We start from the raw sequence: 24,493 nt of genomic DNA on the forward strand, positions 1-24,493 counted from the left end.
TTATTGTCTCAGGATAATGACTTCTGTGTCAGGAAAGAAATTTATTAATCCCTGTGGACCCACTGTGTGGGTGAACAACTAAAGAATCAGCTATGTGCCTGGATTCGAAACAAAAGGCCTGCACGCAAGAGAGCCCCCAGTAGGAAAAATATTAAACTCACAAAAGTTAAGCAGCACTGTGAAGCATTAGGAATATAGTTTGTTTGACCCTTCTTATCCCATTTACAATGTTCTCTTCTTTCTATCCCTTTTTCAAGGAACAAACCACACACTACTAAGCAAGTTTAGAATGCTTTACTTACATATTCATATGCCTGATACGTGTGTTGTTTCATGCAGCGGCAAGGAAAAGCACAAGCAGAACACTCTTGGATATAAAGTACAGAATATAATTCCAAGCAGAAGGTAACTAAAACTATTAACAGAACTGTACGAAACAACCTAACATTTACAGAGCAAAATATCCTCTTGAATGATATACCTAGCACATGGAACCTTAAAAAGGTAAAGGTACCCCTGCCCGTACGGGCCAGTTGTGTCTGACTCTGGGGTTGCGCGCCCATCTCGCTTAAGAGGCTGGGGGCCAGCGCTGTCCGAAGACACTTCCGGGTCACGTGGCCAGCGTGACAAGCTGCATCTGGCGAGCCAGCGCAGCACATGGAAACGCCGTTTACCTTCCCGCTAGTAAGCGGTCCCTATTTATCTACTTGCACCCGGGGGTGCTTTCGAACTGCTAGGTTGGCAGGCGCTGGGACCGAGCAACGGGAGCGCACCCTGCCGTGGGGATATGAACCGCCGACCTGACGATCGGCAAGTCCTAGGCACTGAGGTTTTACCCACAGCACCACCCGCGTCCCACTACATGGAACCTTACAAAAGGACAATATGAGTGGTCTCTCCGTGCCCTTACCACAACAAAAAGACTGATCCTGATGAACTGGAAAAATTGAAAATGCAGCTCCCTTCTACAATTGGATTGAAGACTTATACAAACTCTCAACATATGAACTTGCATATAAATGCAGACTTGCTATGGAGAAATCAAATGATATTTAGAATCCATTCTTACAAATATTATAATAGGTGAAGATCTGGTGAAGTACATTAACAACCTTATAAAGTACAGTTTTGGGTTTTCCCCTCCCGCCTTCATTTTCCCTTCTACATGGGTTGTTTCTTTCTCTTTTTCTCTCTTTTATTTACGTCTCAGTGTGTTTAGTGCACATATAATTATGTACTTTTTGAACTTTCAATAAAGATATTTTTTTTAAAGCAAGTTTAGAATGTTTTACTTACATATTCATAGGCCTGATACATGTGTTGTTCCATGCAGCTGCGGGGGAAAGCATAAGCAGAACACTCTTGGACAGAAGGTACAGAATATAATTCCAAGCATGTGCTGTAAGTTAGTAAGCACTAACTAGCAGGTGTGCATATTGTAATCTCCCACATTCTGAACATTCACCTGGGCAAATGAGACAAAATAACACTTCCACTGGGACAAGCTGTTCCCCTTTCAGTGCACAGCACAGGTAGAGTAAGCTTGGGGCCTCAGTGTGAAGGTGACTTCGGCGGTGAGGTCCAAATCTGAAACGGTCTTTCCAGGAGGAGGACAAAACGTAAACCTTTGGAGCAACCCAACAAAGAACAAGAAGATCTCCATCAAGGCCAGGCTTTCTCCGGGACAATTCCTACGGCCTGCAACAAACCAGTGGTTTGGACTTTCAATGAAAACAGCAAATAGAAGCAAGAGTCCAACAGTTTGCAATATTATTTTTGTAAGTTCTTTTGCGGGGCGGGGCAGTGGTAGTCCGGATGATACCCATGGGTCAGTTCCAAACTTGGGAAAGAACCTGGTCAATCAGCCAACCTGGTTGCTTTGTTACTGTAGCGGTCTTAGTCGGCCAGTTAAGTGCCACCATTCACATGTCCATTCACAAGAGGTTGTCATAGAGACAAATGAGTGGAGCTTTTCCCACCTCACCTGGCTGGATGGCACTCTCATCCAAGGATGGAGAACGACAAGGCCAAGGCAGGGGAGGTGCTGTGTATGGGAGAGTTGTGTGTGTGACTTGGACTGATGCTGGAAGCCAAAGAAACAGAGGCACATCTTGCTCTGTGCTGAACCCAAACCTGAGTTGGGGGAATCCCCTGGACCCCTAAGGGGGAGGTAAGACCGGCTGGTGTGTTAATGCTGCAAGACCCTTCCATCCATTGCTCAGGTTACATATACGTGTAAATAAAACCATACATCCTAAAGACACCACAGTCTCCATGGACTTTAGTTTCCAGGAAACTGAACCCTAGGAGACTACGGTTGAGCACAACATTATCAATTATTTGGTGAGTGCATGCCCTGTCTTAATACTCCAAGGGAGTGTCGCTGGGACCCAGTGACTGGAGCACTGATAATAAGAAGGTGCCCTAAGTCCTGGGGAGCCAAGAGGGGCTGTGATGTGGGAAGTGGCACAGACTCTGACACTGAGGCAGGACCTAGCAGCCTCCAGCTCCAAGCCAGTCACCCCTGGCAGGGAACCTTCAGAAGAACCACTGAGAGACCCTTGTTCTCCATCCCTGCCTGGCAACGCACACAGGTACCCTTGGCAGAGTGGCGATGCGGCCCAAAGCTGCAGGTGTGCAGACTGCCCCTTTAAAGACCTTGACAAGAGGGGACAGAGCTCTGGGTGGATAGCCAGGCCCAGGGGAGGATATGAGTGCAGGTCAACTCCACTGCCATCCTTGGAGCTTTCTGAGGTTCAGCCACTCAGACCAAATCAGCCACTTGCTCTCCTAGCTAGCTGTGGTCCTGTTGGTCCTCAAGGGCTGTGTCTGGGGCCGCAAGAAGCTGATCTCATCTCATGTGCATAATAAAGCCAGGTCACATACACGACACTCCCAGGTGGTCTCCATGTCTCATGCCTAGAACTGACTGAGTGGAGGCGAATCTGCCTGTTGTGTAAGAACACGAGCCCATGGCCCACCTGGTCCAGCAACCTGTTCTCGCAGCAGCCAACCAGATGCCCCAGTGGGAAGCCTGCGATCTGGATAGGAGCACAACAGCGCTCTGCCCACCTGCGATTCCCAGCAATGGGTAGTCAGAGACACAAGGCCTCTGACGGTGGAGGCAGAGCATAGCTATACCCTTGGAAGACAGGGTGGTCGTCATCAAGCACCATCTTTGCCTGCAGGAAGAATTTGTGTTACCTATAGTGAAGGGCAGGAAGGCGTCCCTCTTCACAAAGTTCCCCTCGGCATCCAGAAAGTGGTTGGGGTTAAACTGGGTGGGGGTTTCCCACTGGGTCTTGTCATACAGCACGGAGGTGAGAGAGGGGATCACGGGTGTGCCCTGGGAGGCAAGCAGAGTTTACATTGTTAAATGGGGGGGGGGGGAATCGGAGGGAAGGCATTCCATTGCCCACAGCTTTTTTATTATTATTATTATTATTATTATTATTATTATTATTATTATTATTATTATCATTTATTCCATTTATAATCCCACCATTCTGCCAAACAGCTCAAGGTGGCATACCTGGTTGTCTCTCTTTTATCAGCTTCAGCTGAGAAATAATGACTGCCTCAAAGCCTCTTATTGATCTTCAAGGCCAAGTGAGGATTTGAACTCTAGTCTCCCAGGTCTTATCCTGACACTCTAACCACTACTCCACATTGCCTCTCAAGTTCTCAAGGAAGGAAAAGCCACAGCAGGAACACAGGGAAGGCCTTAGACAACTTCCTTTTTCAGCCTGCATTCAGACATGCAGTTTATTGCATTTGTTTTCTGGGTTATAATGCTAGTGCTTCTGTACTGAGTTCTAACAACCCTTTTGCTCTGCAGTTCCTGCTGCATTACAGAACTGGGCCTTTTTGACTGATATACTCCCATGCTGCACTAAAGCTTAAATGTCAGGAAATTCCAATTACGTGAGATTCCAACACAAACAAGCACACCTTTCTGAGCTAATCGGGTTGCAACGGGATTTCCCCCCTGGACACCATTATTGTGGTAATGAGTGCTAAGCTTCTGCTAGACCCCACTTGACATTGTGTGAATGATCACACGAAACATGGAAATTGACAGGTCAGGGAAGATCAGGAAAGAGGAACGTGCTGCCTGAACGCAGCCTCGGAGGTCAGCTTTGACGCCAGACGTCCTCTTTCAGACACGGCGCACTCCCGGCCTACCTTGCCCACTTGGCCGGACCAGCAGGGCAAGCTTCCTACCTTGGGAATGAAGTAGCCGCGGAAGCAAGTGTCCACTGCGGTGCAGCGGGGGAACTGCTGCAGGATACTGGCAAACCTCTGCACCTCGTGGACTATGGCGTTGTTGAAGGGCAGCTGCTTCCTGTCTTCAGAGGTGGGCGGGCGTTCCAGCCCAATCACCCTTTCGATTTCCTCTCGTGCCTGCCCTGAAATGGAGTTCTCTGACAGTTATTATAAAAAAAGAGGTGGAACCAGGTATGAACGCAACAACTTAACACAGGCTTTTATACTTGCAATGGCTGCTTTATCACTCATTCACATAGTTTGGAGAGGCCCCCTTGCAGCTCTTCGCAATTTCTTTTTGGTTTAATGACCCTCAACAATTTAGTATCGTCAGCAAACTTGGCCACTTCACAGATCCCCCTTAACTCTACATCAGGGGTCAGCAAAGTTTTTGTGGCTTGGGCCAGTTCATGGTCCCACAGACGCCCCGGTGGGCCAGAGACTCTGTGTGTGTGCGCGCGAGCGAACGCTATTTCCGGTGCTCCTTCTGGCGCGGAGGAGGCATGCGCAGCTTCCCATTGGCTGCAGGAGTGGGCAGCAGAGGTCCATGGGCCGGTTAAACGACCCCCATGGGCTGTTTGTGGCCCATGGGCCTTAGGTTGCTGACCCCTGCTCTAGATAGTTCATGAACAAGTTAAAAACCACAGGTCCCAATACTGATCCTTGGGGGACTCCCCTTTCCACATCTTCCCATTTATTCCTACTCTTTGCTTCCTGTGATCTACTCAAACCGCAGTCCACAATAGGACCTCTCCTTTTATTCATCCCTCCCAGTGCATCTTTGTCACGGCGACGAGAGTTTGGCTGGTGCATGGTAAAAATCAGAATGCAACACTGTCCAACTTTGAAAGACAAAAGTATGGCTTACGTTGAATATCGGGGTATTTCATCATCAGCAGGATAGCCCACTGCAGTGTGGTGCCTGTGGTCTCTGTCCCAGCTAGGACCAGGTCAAAGACTGCTGCCACAATGTTGGTGTCGTGGAACAAGTTCTTGTCTTTGCTCCTTTCCTTGGAGTAAGAAGAGCAAGGTGCAAATGCTGTGGTTTATTTATATTTAAACAAAACAAAGCAAAACAAAACAACAACAGCAAGAATTTTGTATACTGCCCTTAATCCAAAGATCCCTGGGCGGTTTCCAGCAGAAAAATACAAAATGAGAACATAATAAAACAAAAACAAACAAATAGCACACACACATACACACCAACACATTTAAAAAGCCACAGAATGTTAATCAGTCGAATTCCTGGTTGAAGAGAAATGTTTTTGCCTGGCACCTAAAGATATATAACAAAGGTGTGGGCCTGCTCCTTCATTATGTTACAGACAAGGAATCAGTTTCTGGGGAGGGTCTCAGCAGTGCAGTCTCTCAGTGCTCTGCTGTGTTCCTTCCTCCATCTCCCTGGCTGCGCTGCCCCTGAGTCACATGCCGGCTTTGGTGCCAGCTGCTGCTGCTGCGCTGAAGTTGTGCCTGCTCCATTCCCATAGAACAGGAGGCATGTTTGTTTGTTGGATCAAGCTTGCTTAGCCTTCTCGGTAGTGGCGCCCTCCCTGTGGAATGCCCTCCTTTCAGATGTCAAGGAGATAAAGAATTGCACAACTTTTAGAAGACATCTGAAGACAGCCTGGTATCGGGAGGTTTTTGATGTTTGATGGTTGATGTTTTTAGATATGCTGTAAACCGCCCAGATAGGTGGGGTATAAATTAAATTATTATTATCATTATTATTATTATTAGCCATGCTTTGCCTACATATCATGCTGAAGGCAGCCCTGTTTAGGGAAGCTTTTAATGTTTGATGTATTATAGTATTTTAATATTTTTTTTGGAAGCCGCCCAGAGTGGCTGGGGAAGCCCAGCCAGATGGGCGGGGTATAAATAATAAATTAATATTATTATTATTAAATATTATGGAACGAACCATGCTCCAAGCTTGAGTTTTTCAACCAGGGTTAGAGCCAGGACACAAAGCTCAAAGTGGCTAACAGGGAAATACTGTTATGAGTTTGTGGGTGTTAGACACCCTAAATTTCTGGGTCTAGCAGGAGTTAGAATTTCATCAGGGCTTGATGTTAAGACTAGGTGCCAGACCCGTATAGATTAAGCCAGTGTGCATTAAGCTGTGTGTTAGACACCTCTAATCCTTTAATTAAGCCAAGTGTTAAGAGCTAATTAAGCCAGGTTAACTTCCTCATGAGGTGATACCCTGGCTAATGAGCCATTAGGAAGAACAAAGGATCCAGGGACTCTGTCTAAGATGGCAAACAGAAGGGGCCCCTCTCTCCCTCAACATATACAGCCAGAGTTTAGAGAGAATTAGGGTTGCTATGATGTGAATGAGACAGAAAAAGATGCCTCACTGCCAGAAGGAAACACGAACCCTGGGTAAGTGTGCCTGGAACCCCATGAAACTTGCAATGTTCAGAGATTGGGGTGATGTGCAACAATATCACAACACAGTAAAACAGCAGAACCGATGAACCACAGAATGGCAAAATCTGCTTCTCAAGGCAAGGAATGGAAAATAAGCCAAAAGGTTATCTTATAATAATAATAATAATTTTTATTTATACCCCGCCCTCCCCAGCCAAGGCTGGGCTCAGGGCGGCTAACAAGCAATAATAAAAACAAGTTGAATGAATACAACTTAAAAACAAGATTAAAATACAACATTAAAATATTGAAACATTAAAATGTTAAAATGCAGCCTCATCACAGGAGGAGAAAGGAAAAAGGAAAAAGAAAGGGGGGGGAGGGAATCAAATTGGCTCCAAGCCAAAGGCCAGGCGGAACAACTCTGTCTTACCGGCCCTGCGGAAAGAAATCAGATCCCGCAGGGCCCTGGTCTCATGAGACAGAGCGTTCCACCAGGCCGGAGCCAGAGTTGAAAAGGCCCTGGCTCTGGCTGAGGCTAATCTAACTTCTTTAGGGCTCGGGACCACTAGGGTTGTCATCTTAGCTGATGAATTTGCTGCTAATATGTTTCCTTGACCAACAACTGCCCTGGGAAAATAAATACTGAATCTTCTCAACAAGCAAATAAACAATTTCTCATTTGTCACTCTAGCCATTCTCTCATTGGCCCACCGGCTAACCTTGGCAGGCTGTTCTGAGACTTACTCAGCATCATGGTTGGGATTGCCCACTTCTGTCCCTTTCCCTGAATTTTGTACCACTTTCAAACTCAGCTAATGCACTGTTTAGGGACATGATTTATCCTCTGCACATAACTTACTGGGGAACAGACATGCAGATACACACAAACACCCCACCAAGCGCCAAATAAGCACTGGAAAAGTTGGCCTTATATCTAGATAGATGATAGATAGATAGATAGATAGATAGATAGATAGATAGATATACCTCTGACTGTTGCTTGGTTAGCATATAGTCGTAGAAGTTTTGTAAGAGGTTCTCATTGATACTCTTCTTGCCTGTTGCAAGGTATTCCCTCAGAATGACACGGGTCTTTTCCATTGTGTCCAAGATCATCTTGTGGGGTTTTAAAAGGAATCCAAGGAACGGATAGACATTGTATACCTAGAGAAGAACCCAAAAAGAGAAGTACAGTGGTGCCCCGCAAGACGAATGCCTCGCAAGACGGAAAACCCGCAAGACGAAAGGGTTTTCCGTTTTCAGAGGCGCTTCGCAAGACGAATTTCCCTATGGGCTTGCTTCGCAAGACGAAAATGACGAAAATTTTTGAGTTTTTTCCCCGCTCCCCAACCCCTTTTTCTAAAGCGCTAAGCTGCTAATAGCCTTTTAGCAGCTAAACCGCTAATCCCTTAAGCCTTTAATAGCCGTTAATAGCCCTTAAACTGCCAATAGCGCTAATAGCGCTAATCCGCTAATGGGCTTGCTTCGCAAGACGAAAAAACCACAAGACGAAAAGACTCACGGAACGGATTCTTTTTGTCTTGCGAGGCACCACTGTAAATGAAAAGTCAAGTAAAGATTGCATGCAAGAAAGATTGTGACAGTAATTCTGTGCCAGATAGTGTGCTCTTGCACAACTCCCATTTCTTCCCGTTGGGTTTGTGCAACGGGCCTTTGAGTCACCTTGGTGGCGTTCCTGAAAGTGGCATGCTATGCGATAGAGACTGAATTAGGGGAATCGTTTGAAAGGCTATGGGAATGCCTCATTGGAATCTGACATTTTGGAGAGATAGCGTGAGCTTAGCACCACAGATTTGCCTTCTGTCCTCCATTCCTTTCCCAGTGACCCGAAGCGTTTTAGTGTCCCTTGAAGGGAGGGATAGGGCAGGGCAAGTGGGGGGGGGGAATGGTGAGGAGAACCCTCACAAAGACTTTCAGATTTGGGGCTTGAAAGGTTATTGATGGGTGGAGCAACAGTGGCTTAATCCCAGCCTTAAAAGGCTTCGCTCCGTTTACATGTGGTTTTAATTTAAACACCAGCTACGCACTGTGCAACAGGATCTGCGTGGGAGGGCTGCAAAGACTTCCAGGACAAACTGATGTTTGTAGATGGGTTGGCGGGAACCTACAGGCTAGGCCCCCGCTCAGTAAGGAGAGCGGGGAGAGAGAGATGATGGGAGCCCAAACTCATTTTGGCTTCAAATAAAAACATTTCTTTCCAGCCTGACTCAAGGACAGTTCCAGTTTTCCACTTGGAGAGTAAAGCCAGCTTCGTACAGCTGCTCTGCAGGGGGCACTGTGGTCTAAACCACCAAGCGTTTGGGGCTTGCCGATCGTAAGGTTGGCAGTTCGAATCCCCGTGACAGTGTGAGCTCCGTTGCTCTGTCCCAGCTCCTGCCAACCTAGCAGTTCGAAAGCACACCAGCACAAGTAGATAAAATAGGTATCGCTGCGGCAGGAAGGTAAACAGCATTTGCACGCACACTGGCACTCATCACATTGTTCCATGCGCCAGAAGCAGTTTATTCATGCTTGCTTTAATGCTGTTTGAATTTCATTACTTTTTAATGGTTGTCTTTTAAATGTCATTAGCTTTTTGTATTTTATCGATGATCTTTTAATTTGGTTGTAAGGCACCTTGAGTCCCAGTCTGGGGGAAAGGCATGATGTCAACATATATAATAATAAAAGTTGTTGATATCTAAGTGCCCATCACATTGTTGCTTTGCCTGTGGTGTGTTTACAAAGCACACTTGGTTGTGGTTTTACTGCTACAAAATGATTAGTGTACACAGCGGTACCTCGGGTTACATACGCTTCAGGTTACATATGCTACAGACTCCGCTAACCCAGAAATATTACCTCAGGTTAAGAACTTTGCTTCAGGATGAGATCAGAAATCGTGCTCCGGTGGTGCAGCGGCAGCAGGAGGCCCCATTAGCTAAAGTGGTGCTTCAGGTTAAGAACAGTTTCAGGTTAAGTACAGACCTCCAGAACGAATTAAGTACTTAACCAGAGGTACCACTGTACCTGACAAATCTGCGGGATTCTAGACTGCATCAAACCAGTTTCTAAGGCACGGCACCTTTTTCCACTGGCCAGCATGTGGAGTTTCTAAAACCACCAGCCAAGTCTGGATTATTTTTGCAATGGAAGATGCAGGAAGGATCGCCTACCTGCAGCTGTGGTTCTCCCAGGTGGACCACCACGTCATCCATGTGTTTTAACAGAGTGAGAAAAGTCTCGTCGGCATAGTCAAACCTGTCTCCAAACACCATGCCATAGGTGATGTTTGTTGCAGCTAAAGTTAATGTCTTCAGTGGAAAGGGTTCACCTTTAAAACATAAAAGAAGAAGAAAAGAATGGAGAATAAACACAGTGGCACTTGCCAGATGGCAGGCATAGAAAAGGAGCAATAAAAGTGCAAAAAAATGCATCACCTTTAAAAGACTCGATCAGCTCAACCAGGAATTGCAGCTCTTCTTGAATCTTTCCCTCTATCCGTTTTTTGCCCATCCCGAGATCCCGCAAGCTGGCCAAGGTGTATCGACGTGTGGCTTTCCAAAGTTCCCCATCAGAGAAAATTACACCTGAGGAACACAACCCAGGAAACACAAGGATGAAGTTTTCTTCCACAAGAAGCTGTGTGGACTGGGATCCCAACCCACCTGTCTGGAAATATTCTTACCTCTGGCTCTAACACATGTGGGGGGGGGGGGGAGTTGAACGTATGGCATATCCTACCCCTGGAAGCTCCCACTCTGGAAAAGACCCTTCTCAGCCAGGCTGCAGGTGCCACTGCCTAGTTGCCACGGTCTAGTTGACCTTCCACACTCATCCCTCAGCAGCAGGCGCAGTACCAAGCCTAAGCTGAACCGCAGATCAGCAGCAGCCCCAACACACACCTAGCAGCAGTGCTGGATGGTGCCCAATGCGACTAGTAGGGTGGAGGACAGCAGAGGTGGTTTTAGGGTAGAGTGACTGGTGCAGCTGCACTGGGCACCACAACAATGCTGTAGAACAGAGTGCAAGAGGCAGGGGTCGCTGAATTTTAGTGTCGCACAGGGCGCCGCTGAAATGTGAGAGCCCAAAGTCTGACCCTGAAGGCAGGGAGGCTAAGAGTAGGTGGCACCCGAGCTGATGACTCGAAGAGCCAACTAATTCAAGATTTGCCCCCATCTTCCTCCCTGCTGAGTTCTGTAAGGGCAGCACTGAGACTGAAGAAGAGGAGGAGAAAGATGACAGGCAGTGATTGGATGCAAGTGGAGGCTGGCTGAGGTTGGTAGGGCAGTGCGCCATCTTTCCAAATGAACCAGCCTCCACTGCCAACCAGCACAAAGCCTTTTGTCGGTGAAAAAAAACTCAGGAGCAGGAAGCAATAACTGAGGCATGCTCTTCATGAAGTCCTACCAAGGCACCAGGAAGTGGCCACAGAAGCTGTAAGACTGATGCATTGCTTCGTTCTACCCAGCTCCTTCTGCTCTGCTGCAGCCTTTGCCAATATGGTGCCCTTTTAGAGGTTGTGGACTACATCTCCCATCAGCCCGAGCCAATACACCCAGGAAGGTATGCTGCTGGGTAAGCAGGAAAATTAGATCTCCGTATGCAAGGTTGAACCAAAAACATCCTTTTTGATAGGTTAGAGGGGAGTTGTTGATTTTAAGGAAAAAATGTATTCTTTGAGGGTATTAACAAACGAAAGACACAAAGAAGAATTTTCGGGGGAGTTATCGAATCCAAGTAATAGTTCTGTGGGAGCTTAAGTGATCAGAACATGAAGACCTAAGAGGGTCTTGCTGGATAAGATCAAAGGATTCATCTAGTCCGGCAAGTGGCTCTCTAGAGGGTCCCATCAGATGCCCCTGGGAACAAGCAGGCAAGTGTGTGTGTGTGTGTGTATAAATATACACACATGCACATAGACCCACAGCTCTTTCTCACATAAACACATGCAAGGCACCTCCCTTGTTCTCTCACACCCACTCTGGGAAAGCAAGTGAGTTAATCAGGAAGGGAGAAGACCCTCTTGCTCCCCACTTTCTGCCCCTCTCTCCACTTGGCTTCTTCTTCCTTCACCCCACCCCCGCAAATGCTAGCAAAGTAGAACATGTCTGGAGAGAAAATTCCACATGTGAGGCGTGGCTGCAGAGAAGACCTTCTCCCAAGTAGCCAGCTACCTCACACTGGAACGCACAGACGCATGGAGCAGGGCTTTGGCAAAGGATCCGAAAAATTAGGCAGGTTTCGGTACTCCTTCAGATATGGGACATGAGCTGCATATACGCCATACATTCAAAGCACATTTCCACCACCCCTAAAGAATCCTGGGAAATGTAGCTCTTTAAGGGTGCTGGGAATTGCAGCTCTGTGGGGGCCAGCTCTGTGATATTGTTGTTTAGTCGTTTAGTCGTGTCCGACTCTTCGTGACCCCATGGACCAGAGCACGCCAGGCACTTCTGTCTTCCACTGCCTCCCGCAGTTTGGTCAGACTCATGCTGGTAGCTTCGAGAACACTGTCCAACCATCTTGTCCTCTGTCGTCCCCTTCTCCTTGTGTTCTCCATCTTTCCCAAAATCAGGGTCTTTTCCAGGGAGTCTTCTCTTCTCATGAGGTGGCCAAAGTATTGGAGCCTCAGCTTCAGGATCTGTCCTTCCAGTGAGCACTCAGGGCTGATTTCCTTCAGAATGGAGAGGTTTGATCTTCTTGCAGTCCATGGGACTCTCAAGAGTCTCCTCCAGCACCATAATTCAAAAGCATAATTCAAACTCTGTGATACAACTAATTAAAAGGAACAGACACAAATTCTGACCTTTAAGAGCACCCAAATTCTAGTGCTTCTCCCTGCCTTCCTTCAGCTGCCCTTGCAGCACCGTTTAAGAACAATATGCATCAGAAAGTATTCTTCCCATGTTGCTCTTACCGTGTCCATTCTGCATCTGCTGGAATATTGGGAGTGGAGGCCTGTTTATGAATTCATTGCCTTTGCTCGTAAGCGCCTCTTTCACAGCCTCGTAGCCAGTCAGCACCAAAAACTTCTGGAAACCTAAATAGACCGTGAAGACTGGGCCATATTTTTCTGAAAGCTGGAAGAGAAGATGAGCTTGCTGTTACGTTTTTCTTGATTATAATTTAAGTAATGATTTATTGCAATTGTTGAGAGTGAATTTCTGTTTGTCGATGTTTCAAGAGTTAATTCTATAGCATGCTATTACACTCTAATAGATCGTTGCATATTACTTTCTTTTATATAAGTTGTTTATTTTAAGTCACCAGGAAGAACTTTCTTAAAGTAAGAGCTGTTCGACAGTGGGAGAGACTCCCTTGGGAGGGAGCTGCAAGTATTTGGCAATTGTTTTTAATTATTTCTATGCAATTTTACATCCATTTTACTTACTAAGGGAAACTAAATTATTTTAATTTAACCAAAATATCTTTTGAATTCCCAAGTCATTTTACAACTTTTCAGCGCCTCTCATTTTTGGAATTTGAAAGCTGAAAAATTTCACATGCAGTGCTGCAGGCTGCCAGAGGAGGATGCAAGAGCTAAACTCTTCAACTTTTCCAAGTGGTGAAAAGCATTCTGTTGTGCAACAGTTCTGCAGTTGTGTGGCTCTTGGAGAATGGAAATAGGGTTGCAATAGTCCATTCTTGCCCCCCCCCCCGCCCTTCCACTATTCCAGTGAGGGGGAGGGGGATCCACTGCCTTGTCGGAACATGAGAAAATCAATACGGCAAGATGAATGGAAGCTTCCTGTGAAGATGAAATAAAGTTTATCTCCGTTCATAATCATTCTTTGGTGCCACTTCGGGTGGGGGGAAGAAGCCCAAGCAAATATAAAACACCTTATTGCCACTGTTATAAGAACTTAAGGTCTCAAATATATAATTTAAATGTTCATAAATTTACAAGGCAAACATATACATAAGTATGTAAACCGCGTGTCTGAAATCGTACAGGAGAACAATCCTGAAACCATTCTGATTCTCCCAAATTGACCTCAAATGTTTCTCTGCAAGGAGGAAGGAAATGGAAAAGCCTCTCTATTGTCTTTTGCTTACCTGTCTTTAGGGCATCTTTGTGTATGAATAGGGCGAGCCTGTGACCTGGATTCAGGAATTAAAGTATTTACCATCACAAAAGAATCTGGCCATTGTCAGGTATCCTGGTAGACAGGATTTCTGTTGTAGACTGCCTCCTTCTGTGCGGTATGTATGATGTTTTGGGGAGTGTTCTTGAGCTACAGGGTGGGCAATTTCAAAAGTCTATGGAAGGGCTTGCGCACCATTGTTCTGGGTTCCTCCTCCCTCCTGCGTGTGGTGAGTGAGGACCCTGTTGCAACAGTTCAATAAAGATCAGGCTTACTAGCCGCTTGGCTTCTCAATATTCTCTGGTTGGCCTCTGTTATTTCTCCTACCGAGCCTCGTATACAGGCTCTTGGATACCCCATAAGGCAAAAGGAGCAGATTTTGTTAACATCACCACACAACTGTTCTTTGCCTTTGTGTTGAACTTTACAACGAGGCAGGGCATGTCGATGGTTTGCTTTCCATCTTTCATCTCTTTTTTAGTCTAGCCAAAGCACAGCAATGCTACAAGAATGGTGGTGGTGGTAGAAATTCGGAGAAGGGGGGAACTCTGGGAATTGTAGTTCTGTGAGGGGAACATGGGTGTGAATGAGAAATGGTCACAGGCAGGGCTCAATTGGAAAAGTAGGATCAAAAGCAGCTACATTTGCACCGTACATATAAAGCACTATGATACACTTTAAACAGTCATGGCTCCCCATCCTCCAAAGAATTATGGGAGCTGTAGTTTGTTAAGGGTGCTGAGAGTTGCTAGGAGACACCCTATTCCCCTCACAGGACTACAGTTTCCAGTGTTCCCTGGGAAGAGGGATTGATTGGGAAGTTTGATCTTTCAAATTTCAGCAGCACCCTGTGCAAGGCCAAAATGTGGAACCCCTCTGCCTCTTGCCCTCCATTCTGCTAAATTCACTACATCATGGTTGCAACACCCTGCGGCACCCGCTAGGCTCAGTGCCCGGTCCAGCGGAACTGGTCATGCAGTCCTAAATCTGCTTCTGGCTTTGTACATGCTAGACCTTTAAAAACACATTCAAAGCACATCCTTTCCTTCAAAGAAATCTGGGCACTGTAGTTTGTTAAGAGTCACTGGGAATTGGAACTCTGAGAGGGGTAAACTAAAGTGCCCAAAAATTTTTTGGGGGAGAAAGAATCTGCTTCCAATCTGTTTTAAGATGTTCCCAACGCAAACAGTGGTATGGCCCAAACTGAAACGGATCCTACTTTTGTTTTTTAAAAAAGAACAAATTTCAGTTTGTGCTGGAGACTTCAATATTTTTTAAGTAGTTCCACTGAATCATTTAGGTGAAACAAGAGGGCTGTTTATGTCTACAACAGATCTTTTTTTCCCCCCTTTTTTACAAACAATACCTTATGTGCTAAAGTGCTCATTCTCTGGTATTCAGAACCTCATGAAATTTCAAAACAATAAGAGAAAATAGTTTGCCAGGTTAAAAGGGGCAGGAGGGTTCCTTCAACTTTTAAAAAAACCAAAACCACAGCTGTGCTGATTGCGAGTTTGTTTCCAGGAAATTTTAGGAGCTGAAAATGCACCTTATTTAATAAATAATTGATAAACAATGTGAATTTCTGTGTGCACAATGTGATTTATTGTGTGTGCGCAACCTTCAATGGGTCAGTGATTTCTGCTCCCCCACCCCCCATGAACAACAAGTGATCAGAGATAGCCCCACTGCTGCTGGAAACCTTGAGGCTGGAATACTGCAATGCGCCCTATGTGTGGGTGCCCTTGGAGCTTGTTCGGAAGCTCCAATGGGTGCAGGATTGTTGTTTTGAATACCGGTAACTTTTTAATGGGTTTCATGAACAAAGCTCATAGGAATAATAAATGACACAAATAAGTATACCAAATCTCCTCATGTCATTTCTGCATCACAAAAACAGCATAATAAATTTGCAGTAATATCTACATCATATGGTTCATTATTAGTAGCCATGTGACTCCATGATTAAAGCATTTGTCACCTGCTACCGAGCCAGGTTCAAGTCCTTGCATTAAAGCCCTCCGCAACTTGGGTCTAAGGTACTTCTGGGTCTGCCTGGACCCTTATATCCCAGCTTGATCACAGAGATCATCTGCAAGAGCGTCTCTTTTCATTCCCCGAGTTTGTGAGGCTCACTTGACAACAACATGAAACCGAGCCATTGTCATCAGTCCAGTCCTGTGTCAATAGAGATTCAGAAGGCACCTTCTGTTTCAACCTTTTAAACACCTGCTGTAAACAAACGCAAGCAATGAAGAAGGTATCTTTCCGCCATAGTCAGCTGATTTCTAATTTTAAGTTTTTAAATATGGTTTCTATTGTATGGTTTTATTGTTCCAATTGTGAATTGCCCTGGCATCTTTTTTTATTTTTTATGAATAGCGGTGTGTGAATATTTTCAGTCAAATAAACCAGTGCAAAAGAGGGGATTTTATCTCCCCTGCCCCACAGCTGGAAAAAAGGCCTTGCTGGTGGTGGCAGAGAAACAAGTACGCATCTTCCCTGGCTACTTTAGATCCTTGTGACCTGTCACCTCTCCAAAAACTGCGCTCTCAGCTGTCAAGAGGGCCAAGGTGTCGGCGAGGGGAGTGGGGACAATCTCATTGGACGACTCATCAGATGCTGATCACAGCACTGGGTCAGGATGGATGAAGCTACAAAATACCCCAGAAAACTTATGTAACTGATTTGCTTCTGCTCTGCAAATCAGGTGCTGCTGCAGGCAGTCAGGCCCCAGGTTCTCTTCATGCCACTGCCAAAATTGGTAGGTGGTCTCTGAGGTGGGGGAGACCTGGAGCGGCCCTCTAATTCTGAACCCTGGTTTTCTGCCCCTGGTATGTAGGACTACAGCCTTGGACCTTGAATATTATTTAAGGAGTTTAACATTTTCACCATCACAATCGCAAGTGATCCGCTCTGAAAATCACACTGTGAAACGATACTCAGGGATTTACGGAAAGCTAAACTCTCTGTGGGTAAAACCTCAGTGCCTAGAGCTTGCCGATCGCATGGTCGGCGGTTCGAATCCCCGCGGCGGGGTGAGCTCCCGTCTTTCGGTCCCAGCTCCTGCCCACCTAGCAGTTCAAAAGCACCCTTAAGTGCAAGTAGATAAATAGGTACCGCGTTATAGCGGGAAGGTAAACAGCGTTTCTGTGTGCTGCGCTGGTGCTGGCTCGCCAGAGCAGCTTCGTCACGCTGGCCACGTGACCCAGAAGTGTCTCCGGACAGCGCTGGCCCTCGGCCTCTTAAGTGAGATGGGCGCACAACCCTAGAGTCGGACACGACTGGCCCATGCGGGCAGGGGTACCTTTACCTTTACTTAAACTCTACGTTGGCTGCACTGAAATGGGAAGGTTTAAAAACAGAACCAACGCCTCCCCCCCTCCCACCACAAGCCATCACCACATCTCACCTTCATATATGATAAATCTTGTCTTCTGATATCTATCAAATGCAAATTGCCAATGACTGGGAGTGGACGAGGACCTGGAGGCAGGGGCAGAGGTGGTTTCCCATGGCTGTTGCTCAGAAACCAGAATGTCGTTAGGAAGATCAGCGCAAGCAGCAAGAAAACTGAGACTGGGTCAAGGAGGATGAATGTCCACAGAGCCATGTTGAGGCTGACTTGGAAGGAAGAGAGTGAGAGCAAAAATTGATGGAGCAACTCTCAAATACTGCTTATCTGCTCAGCGTTTTGTTTTGCATGGGGGGGGCACGTTACATAACATCTAAGTTCTGCACTCCACTTTACAGGTCCACTTGGCTGCCCTGGGCAAAGTCTTCCTATCTGCTGAAAGCCAAACATTATGAGGCAATACTGAAAGAGGCCTACGCCATCCATGAGGATTTCACCAGTTGCCATTTAGAGCTTCCAAGATATGGACTGTTCCAGTGCATTCTTCCACCTTTTTATCCTTGGCACATCAACTTTCTTAGCATCTGGGTAGGTGTGCCTAAGCAATAATGTTTTGGGTTTTCTTTAGGAGCTGGCAAAAAGAATACAGTAAAGATGCCTGCTTGCTATCAACAGGGAGGGCGTTCCAAAGCGTAGGTGATACCACACTAAATGAGTTCTTACAAATGTCAATTTTACCAGTCTTAGTAGATGAGTGGGCACATGAGGGGAAAGGCAATCTCACAGGTAAACTGGTCCCAAGTTGTTAAGAGCTTTATATACCAAGAGTAGCTCCTTGAACCTGGCCTGGTAGCAACCAGCAACCAGTGTAGACCTCTACAGCAAAGGTTTTATATGGTGATGAGGCCTGTTAGCAATCGTGCTGCAGCATTCTACACTCACTGCAGCATCCAGATCAAGCGCAAGGGAAGCCCCACAAAAAGCGCATTGCACTAATCCAGTCTGAAAGTAACCAGCACATATAGCAGGGTCTCCCAAACTTGAATCTCCAGCTGTTTTTGGACTACAATTCCCATCATCCCTGACCACAGGTCTTGCTAGCTAGGGATGATGGGAGTTGTAGCCCCAAAACAGTTGGAGACCTAAGTTTTGGAAACCCTGGCATAAAGTACTGTGGCGAGGCTTTCGTGGTCCAGGAATGTTGGCCTTTGAGCAGATGTGAGGCAGTCTGGGCATGTATCTTGATTAACCAGATGGGTTGGGGGAAATAATAATAAAATTATTATTATTATGGTCATAACTGTACATGTCAATTTGGTATGGGCATTCCACACATCAAATTATAGGAAATGAGTTGGCTGACAGATATATAATAGGTTTGAAATGCCTGTGTAAAGGGACCCCTGACCATTAGGTCCAGTCGTGACCGAATCTGGGGTTGCAGCGCTCATCTAGCTTTACTGGCAGAGGGTGCCGGCGTACAGCTTCCGGGTCATGTGGCCAGCATGACTAAGCCACCCCTGGAGAACCAGAGCAGCGCATGGAAACGCCGTTTACCTTCCCGCAGGAGTGGTACCTATTTATGTACTTGCACTTTGACGTGCTTTTGAACTGCTAGGTGGGCAGGAGCAGGGACCGAGCAACGGGAACTCACCCCGTCGGGGGGATTCAAGCTGCCGACCTTCTGATCAGCAAGTCCTAGGCTCTGTGGTTTAACCCACAGCGCCACCCGAGTCCCAAAATGCCTGTGAAGGACGGTTAAATCAATAAATCAAGTCTAAAACTCCATGTCTGCTGTCCAGAGCACCTCAGAGGAAGAGCAATGTTGTATTGTTCTTTTTTGTGTAAATTATTAATAATTAATAATAAAATAAATTATTAATAAATTCACCATGACATGCATATGAATATATCTCTCTGTCTCTTGATCTATATCTGAAGCAACTAAATACTGACTAAAGGTCCACCTATAAGCCAGAACTGTGTGTTTGGACTGGCAGTTGTTCTTCATGGTCTACATCTCAGGTCTTTCTTAGTCCTGCTACTGAAAACCCATACCTTCCAACATTTCTCCAATGATTAGGGATGTCCTATTCCATAATATTATTTTTAATAATAATAGTTTTATTACTTATGCCCCACAGATCTGACTGGGTTGCCCCAGTCACTCTAGGTGGCTTCCAACACATATAAAAACATATTATTATTTTTTTAAACTTCCCTATACAGAGCTGCCTTCAGATGTCTTCTAAAGGTTGTATAGATACTTATCTCTGGTGGTCACGTAACTCCATACCACCCCCACCCCCAATGAAAATAGGGACATCCTACCATACCCTCCAACATTTCTCCCATGAAAATAGGGACATCCTAAGGAAAAGTGGGACTATTCTGGGATGAAGTCAGAAACCGGGATGGCTTCTGTAAATCCAGTACTGTCTCTGGAAAATATGGACATTTGAAGAGTCTGGAAGCCCTTTTCAGATGGTTAAAACCTAAAGAATGAATCTTGGGCCTTGTGTAAAAAAACCGGAGTAGTGGACTTATGGCTCTCCTGCTGTTGTGAAACCTCACTCTAATCACTCCAAACCACGTTCCACGCTGTCTGGGGCTGATGCCCAGAAACATCCGGGGGGGGGGGGCACAAGTTCACCACCCCCTGATATGAAGCAAGTTCACAACCACAGAGCCAGAGCTCCTCCCCACTTACAGACAACAGCAAGCTGGCCCATAGATATGTCATATTATGGGATGCAGAACTGGATGATGTAAGGGAGGTCTGCCCAAAGGACTCTACCAAACCAATCACTTATGTTCACTTGTGGAACAGATGGGAACTGTCAATAGAAAGTGAATTTCTAACTAGCACACATGGCCTTGAGGCAGTTCCAATAGGGGCACTGCTGACTCTTCAATAATTTGGCTGACCTACATAAAATAAACCAAAGTGGATGCCCCTGGTTAAATATTAAAACAGAGAGAAGTAACCTTGAAGCCAATAGCCCTTGCAAAAAAAATTAACTGCTGCAACAGCAGTGGACTTGGCACTGACATGATGGAATTGGCACTGTGTAGTGGGGAATGTTCTCAGTGCCCATAATGCACCTGTAAAAGGAGGGGCGTCCAAATGGACTACCTGACACGCTTGTTGTGAAGACCGTTAAAATAAAGTGCTACAAGTACGAAGGTAGGGGGTTCTGTAAAATAAAATTTAAAGACAGACATTTATTCCAGCTGGAAAGTATGTAACTTCACAAGAACAGTCATATGGCCAATGAGACATAGAAATGCAATCAATAATGTGTAGCTTCACATCAATAAAATACAATGAATGTATATAATCACACAAAGTATGGTGGTACCTTGGTTTACAACCATAATCTGTTCCGGAGGTCCGTTTGTAAACCAAAACAGGTTGTAACCCAAGGCGTGCTTTTGCCAACGGGGCCTCCAAAAAAATTGGGTTGTAATCCAAAAAAAGGTTGCAAACCGGGACATACACTTCTGGGTTTGTAATCCAAAATGTATGCAAACCAAGGTACCACTGTAACGTGTTCTGTGCAAACATATGTATTTATTTTATATGAAGCTGTAAACGATTGTTTGCATTTGTACATCTCATTGGGCCATTGCTATACGACTGTTTGTATAAAGTTATTTTTAGCCCTATATATGGCATAGGAATATACTGTGTCCATGGAGTACCCTGACTTCATTATTTTGCATTTGCCAAGTGGTCTGGGAATATAGTTGCCAAGTTTGTTTTCTTAGTCCAGCTGGGGCCAAGAGGACTGATATGAAAGCTTGCCAGTTCCCTTCCACCCTCCATCTCACCACTGCAAAAATGCACATTGGAGAGGATTCTCCAGAGGAACTCAATACTCACCAAAGGCCATGAGGCAGGGAAGGAGAATTGGAGCGAAGCTTGCTCGAGTTGAGATGCAAATGGAGTGTGAAAAATAATGCCTCAAAAGGGGAATGAATTCCCAGGCCAGGAGACGTGGGTGGTCCTCTAGAAGCTCTTGTCTTGACAGCATCACAGTGCTTGATGGTTAGGCCAACTGCCTTTACGAAACCACAGCATCTGAAAAGTTTCCAAATTAAACACGTGAGGCGATTTGCAGGTTTTCTCTTTCTCTCTCACCCACACATATTCCAGGAAAAAAGTTGTTCAAAGCACCAAAATCACCAGATTTTCAACCTCGCACTAGTCTGGAAAATAAGCAGTTAAAATCGAGATTAAAGCAAATTCCACAGGGAAATTCAAACTGCAGTTTTTTTCTTAACAAAGGGGGATGGACAATGCAGGACATATTCTTACTACAAGCAGTGCATGCATTCCAATCCTTACCTTTTGAAAGGCTGCAGTTTCTGGGCCACAGACAGATGCTTTTTCTCTTGAGACGGCTTGGTAGTCAGGTTTCGGTGCATGCAAAAACTAAAACCACACGCACCAAAACTTTGGTCTTCATTTTACATAATGTACCGTATTTTTTGCTCTATAAGACTCACTTTTTCCCTCCTAAAAAGGGGAAATGTGTGTGTGTCTTATGGAGCGAATGCAGGCTGCTATCCCAGAAGCCAGAACAGCAAGAGGGATTGCTGCTTTCGCTGCGCAGCGATCCCTCTTGTTGTTCTGGCTTCTGAGATTCAGAATATTTTTTTTCTTGTTTTCCTCCTCCAAAAACTAGGTGCGTCTTGTGGTCTGGTGCGTCTTATAGAGCGAAAAATACGGTATTTATTTTGGTGTCTTGGGATTGTAAACTGCCTCAGTGCCGAGGGAGAAAGGCAGTATATACATAATACTAGTAAAAAAAAAGAATAATACAGTTTCAAAGTTGAGTCAAATCAAATTATCATCATATCATAATGTAAGCTATTCAGCGGTAATAGCAATCCAGCAACTGGGGTGGGGGGACTTGTAGAGGTTTTTGGAATGCAGTTGTGGGCAGTTAAATGTTAAATGAAAAATGACTTTTTTTACCAAAGAGCTCTAAGAAGAACAGAGGTTGGTATAATTAATATACTTTGCGACTAAGGGAGAAAGGACTAGAAAAACAAACTTCAAAAATACTTAGTTCTAACTTCTTTGTTAGAGTCTTAGTGCCACCAGATGTCACTGCCACATCATGACAAGCAGTCAAGAGATGTACCCAGCGACACAAACTGTTCAGCCACAGGAGTTTCTGTACTCCTTTCGCTCACTCAAGCAATGAGCAAGTGACTGAACAAGCCTCCCTTTCTTCCCAGAGGCAATAGATCCCCAGTCCCATCATGTTTTACAGATTTTAACATGCTCTGGAAAGCTGTCCTATTTTGTCAGTCGAAAGCGTTATTTAACTACTAATAAACGACAGTAAAATGAAGATCATTGACAGGTTTCGATAGCCATCGTCAAATAACTAAAAGTCTGTCAGATGGAAAATGGAGCAAACGTGTTTTTTTCTCCTGCTTCGGAGGGTAGGACTCAAACCAATGGCTTCAAGTTACAAGAAAGGAGATTCTGACTCAACATCAAGAACTTTCTGATGGTAGGAACTGTTTGGCAGTAGAATGGACTCTCCTTCCATGGAGGTTTTTAAGCAGAGGTTGGGTGGCCATTTGTCATGGATGCTTTAGCTGAGATTTCTGCAGTGCAGGGGGTTGGACTAAATGACCCTCAGGGTCCCTCTCAACTCTACAATTCTATAAGTCTTAAGCAATTAATTTCCTGAAGCAGGAAATGTTAATTACTTCCTGCGTCTAATAAGCTAGCAGATATGGAGAGCTAGGGCTTCAGCAAATGCTGTAGCTACTACATGCAAGGAGTTTGCTAAAACGTGCTGCAGTTTGAACTGGGAAAGGCCTGATTTCTACCATCTCAGCCTACCAACTACCAAAATTTGCTTTGAAATTGGATTAAGAGGGGGTTAGACAAATGCAGAGGTAAGAGGTCTAGCAATGGCTATTAGCTATGATGGTGACATGGAACCACTAGGATGCTGCTGAAAACTACTGTATTTTTTGCTCTATAAGACTCACTTTTTCCCTCCTAAAAAGTAAGGGGAAATGTGTGTGCGTCTTATGGAGCGAATGCAGGCTGCGCAGCTATCCCAGAAGCCAGAACAGCAAGAGGGATTGCTGCTTTCACTGCGCAGCGATCCCTCTTGCTGTTCTAGCTTCTGAGATTCAGAATTTTTTCCCTTGTTTTCCTCCTCCAAAAACCAGGTGCGTCTTGTGGTCTGGTGCGTCTTATGGAGCGAAAAATACGGTATTTGCTGTAGAGCAAGAATGGGAGAGGGCTGTTCCCTTTGTGCTTGAGGGCTTCCCATTGGGATATCCGTTTGGTCACCACAGGAAGCAGAATGCTGGACTACAAAGACCTTTGGTCTGAGCCAGCAAGGCTCTTCTGATGTTTTTATGAAGATTGAATACCAGTTGCCATATGATAGCTAAATGGAACCATAGCAGTTTCATGTCACAAGGAAGCACACATCTGAATGGCAGCTCCTGAGTGGAAAGACCATCATCTCCAGGTAAAGCCTGCCCACTCATGAGGCAAGGTGAGGTGACCGCCTCAGACAGCAGGATCCATAGGGGCAGCAGATCTGGCCTCCAGGGAATATATCGCTCAATGCTGCTGCTGTGGTAGCAGTAACAGGTTTGGTGCGCTCATTGGTGCGCTGGACCTGCTGCCTCCTTAGCAGCAGCCGCAGTGCTGCATCTGCAGTTGTCTTTTGGTGAATAGGAGGCATTGCGGGTCTCCCACCCTTGTTCTTAATGTAGATCTTTATTTCTTTTTCCTGATGCAGATCTTCACTCACCCCTTGGAGGCACCAATGTGTGGTTCGCCTCAGGTGCCAAAATGCCTTGGGCTGGTCCCGACTGCCGGAAGCAAGATGGACTAGATGAGCTTTGGTTTGATCTATCAGGGTTCCTCCAACACAGAGGGATCCCATGGCAGATCAAGCAATCTGGAAAGGGCTCCCTGTAGGTAACAAGTTTGAAAAGCACTGATCTAGAGCAGGCACGTCCAGCTCCCAAGAGACTGCGATCTACTACCAGTATAAAAATATTGGCTATGATCTACCCATTGTCATTGCCAGGAGTTGTTGAGCTGCTTTTTTTTTAGGGGAGGGTTGACCAAAGTTGTTGAGCTTTTTTAGGGGGGGGAATAAGGAACACTACAGGAATCCAAAGTCAGTCAATATTTTAGGCATGCACTTCCCTTTACCACAAGGTATTCTTTGACGCTATCAAAACTTTTAATTATGTTGGATGTGAAACAATCTCTCCGAATTATGGATAATCCAAATTGAATAGAGTCTCGTAAAATCACCCATGAATTCCTACTTTGACAGCGATGGGAATTTAAGGGAAAGGGCTTGCTCTAGAATGCTCCAGGCATGCAAAACTACTGTTATAA

General features: G+C 45.5%; 1 protein-coding gene across 1 annotated transcript in view; it reads right to left on the reverse strand.

Annotated features, from left to right (window-relative positions):
- Window positions 1–279: 279 nt before the first annotated feature.
- Window positions 280–24,493, reverse strand: part of LOC310664549 (cytochrome P450 2W1-like) — a 29,530-nt gene continuing 5,316 nt past the window's right edge. Inside the window, exons 3-13 of the mRNA XM_083413858.1 lie at window positions 20,975–21,172; window positions 17,146–17,353; window positions 12,566–12,728; window positions 10,086–10,235; window positions 9,822–9,979; window positions 7,633–7,809; window positions 5,135–5,276; window positions 4,225–4,409; window positions 3,205–3,346; window positions 870–1,698; window positions 280–495 (exon numbers count right to left, since the gene is read on the reverse strand). Of these exons, the coding sequence (XP_083269984.1) occupies window positions 1,517–1,698; window positions 3,205–3,346; window positions 4,225–4,409; window positions 5,135–5,276; window positions 7,633–7,809; window positions 9,822–9,979; window positions 10,086–10,235; window positions 12,566–12,728; window positions 17,146–17,353; window positions 20,975–21,172 (1,705 nt within the window). The 3' untranslated portion in view covers window positions 280–495; window positions 870–1,516. The remainder of the gene's footprint in view (window positions 496–869; window positions 1,699–3,204; window positions 3,347–4,224; window positions 4,410–5,134; window positions 5,277–7,632; window positions 7,810–9,821; window positions 9,980–10,085; window positions 10,236–12,565; window positions 12,729–17,145; window positions 17,354–20,974; window positions 21,173–24,493) is intronic.

The sequence above is a fragment of the Podarcis tiliguerta genome (genome assembly GCF_965153285.1).
Source record: "Podarcis tiliguerta genome assembly, chromosome: 14".
Taxonomy (NCBI): Eukaryota; Metazoa; Chordata; class Lepidosauria; order Squamata; family Lacertidae; genus Podarcis; species Podarcis tiliguerta.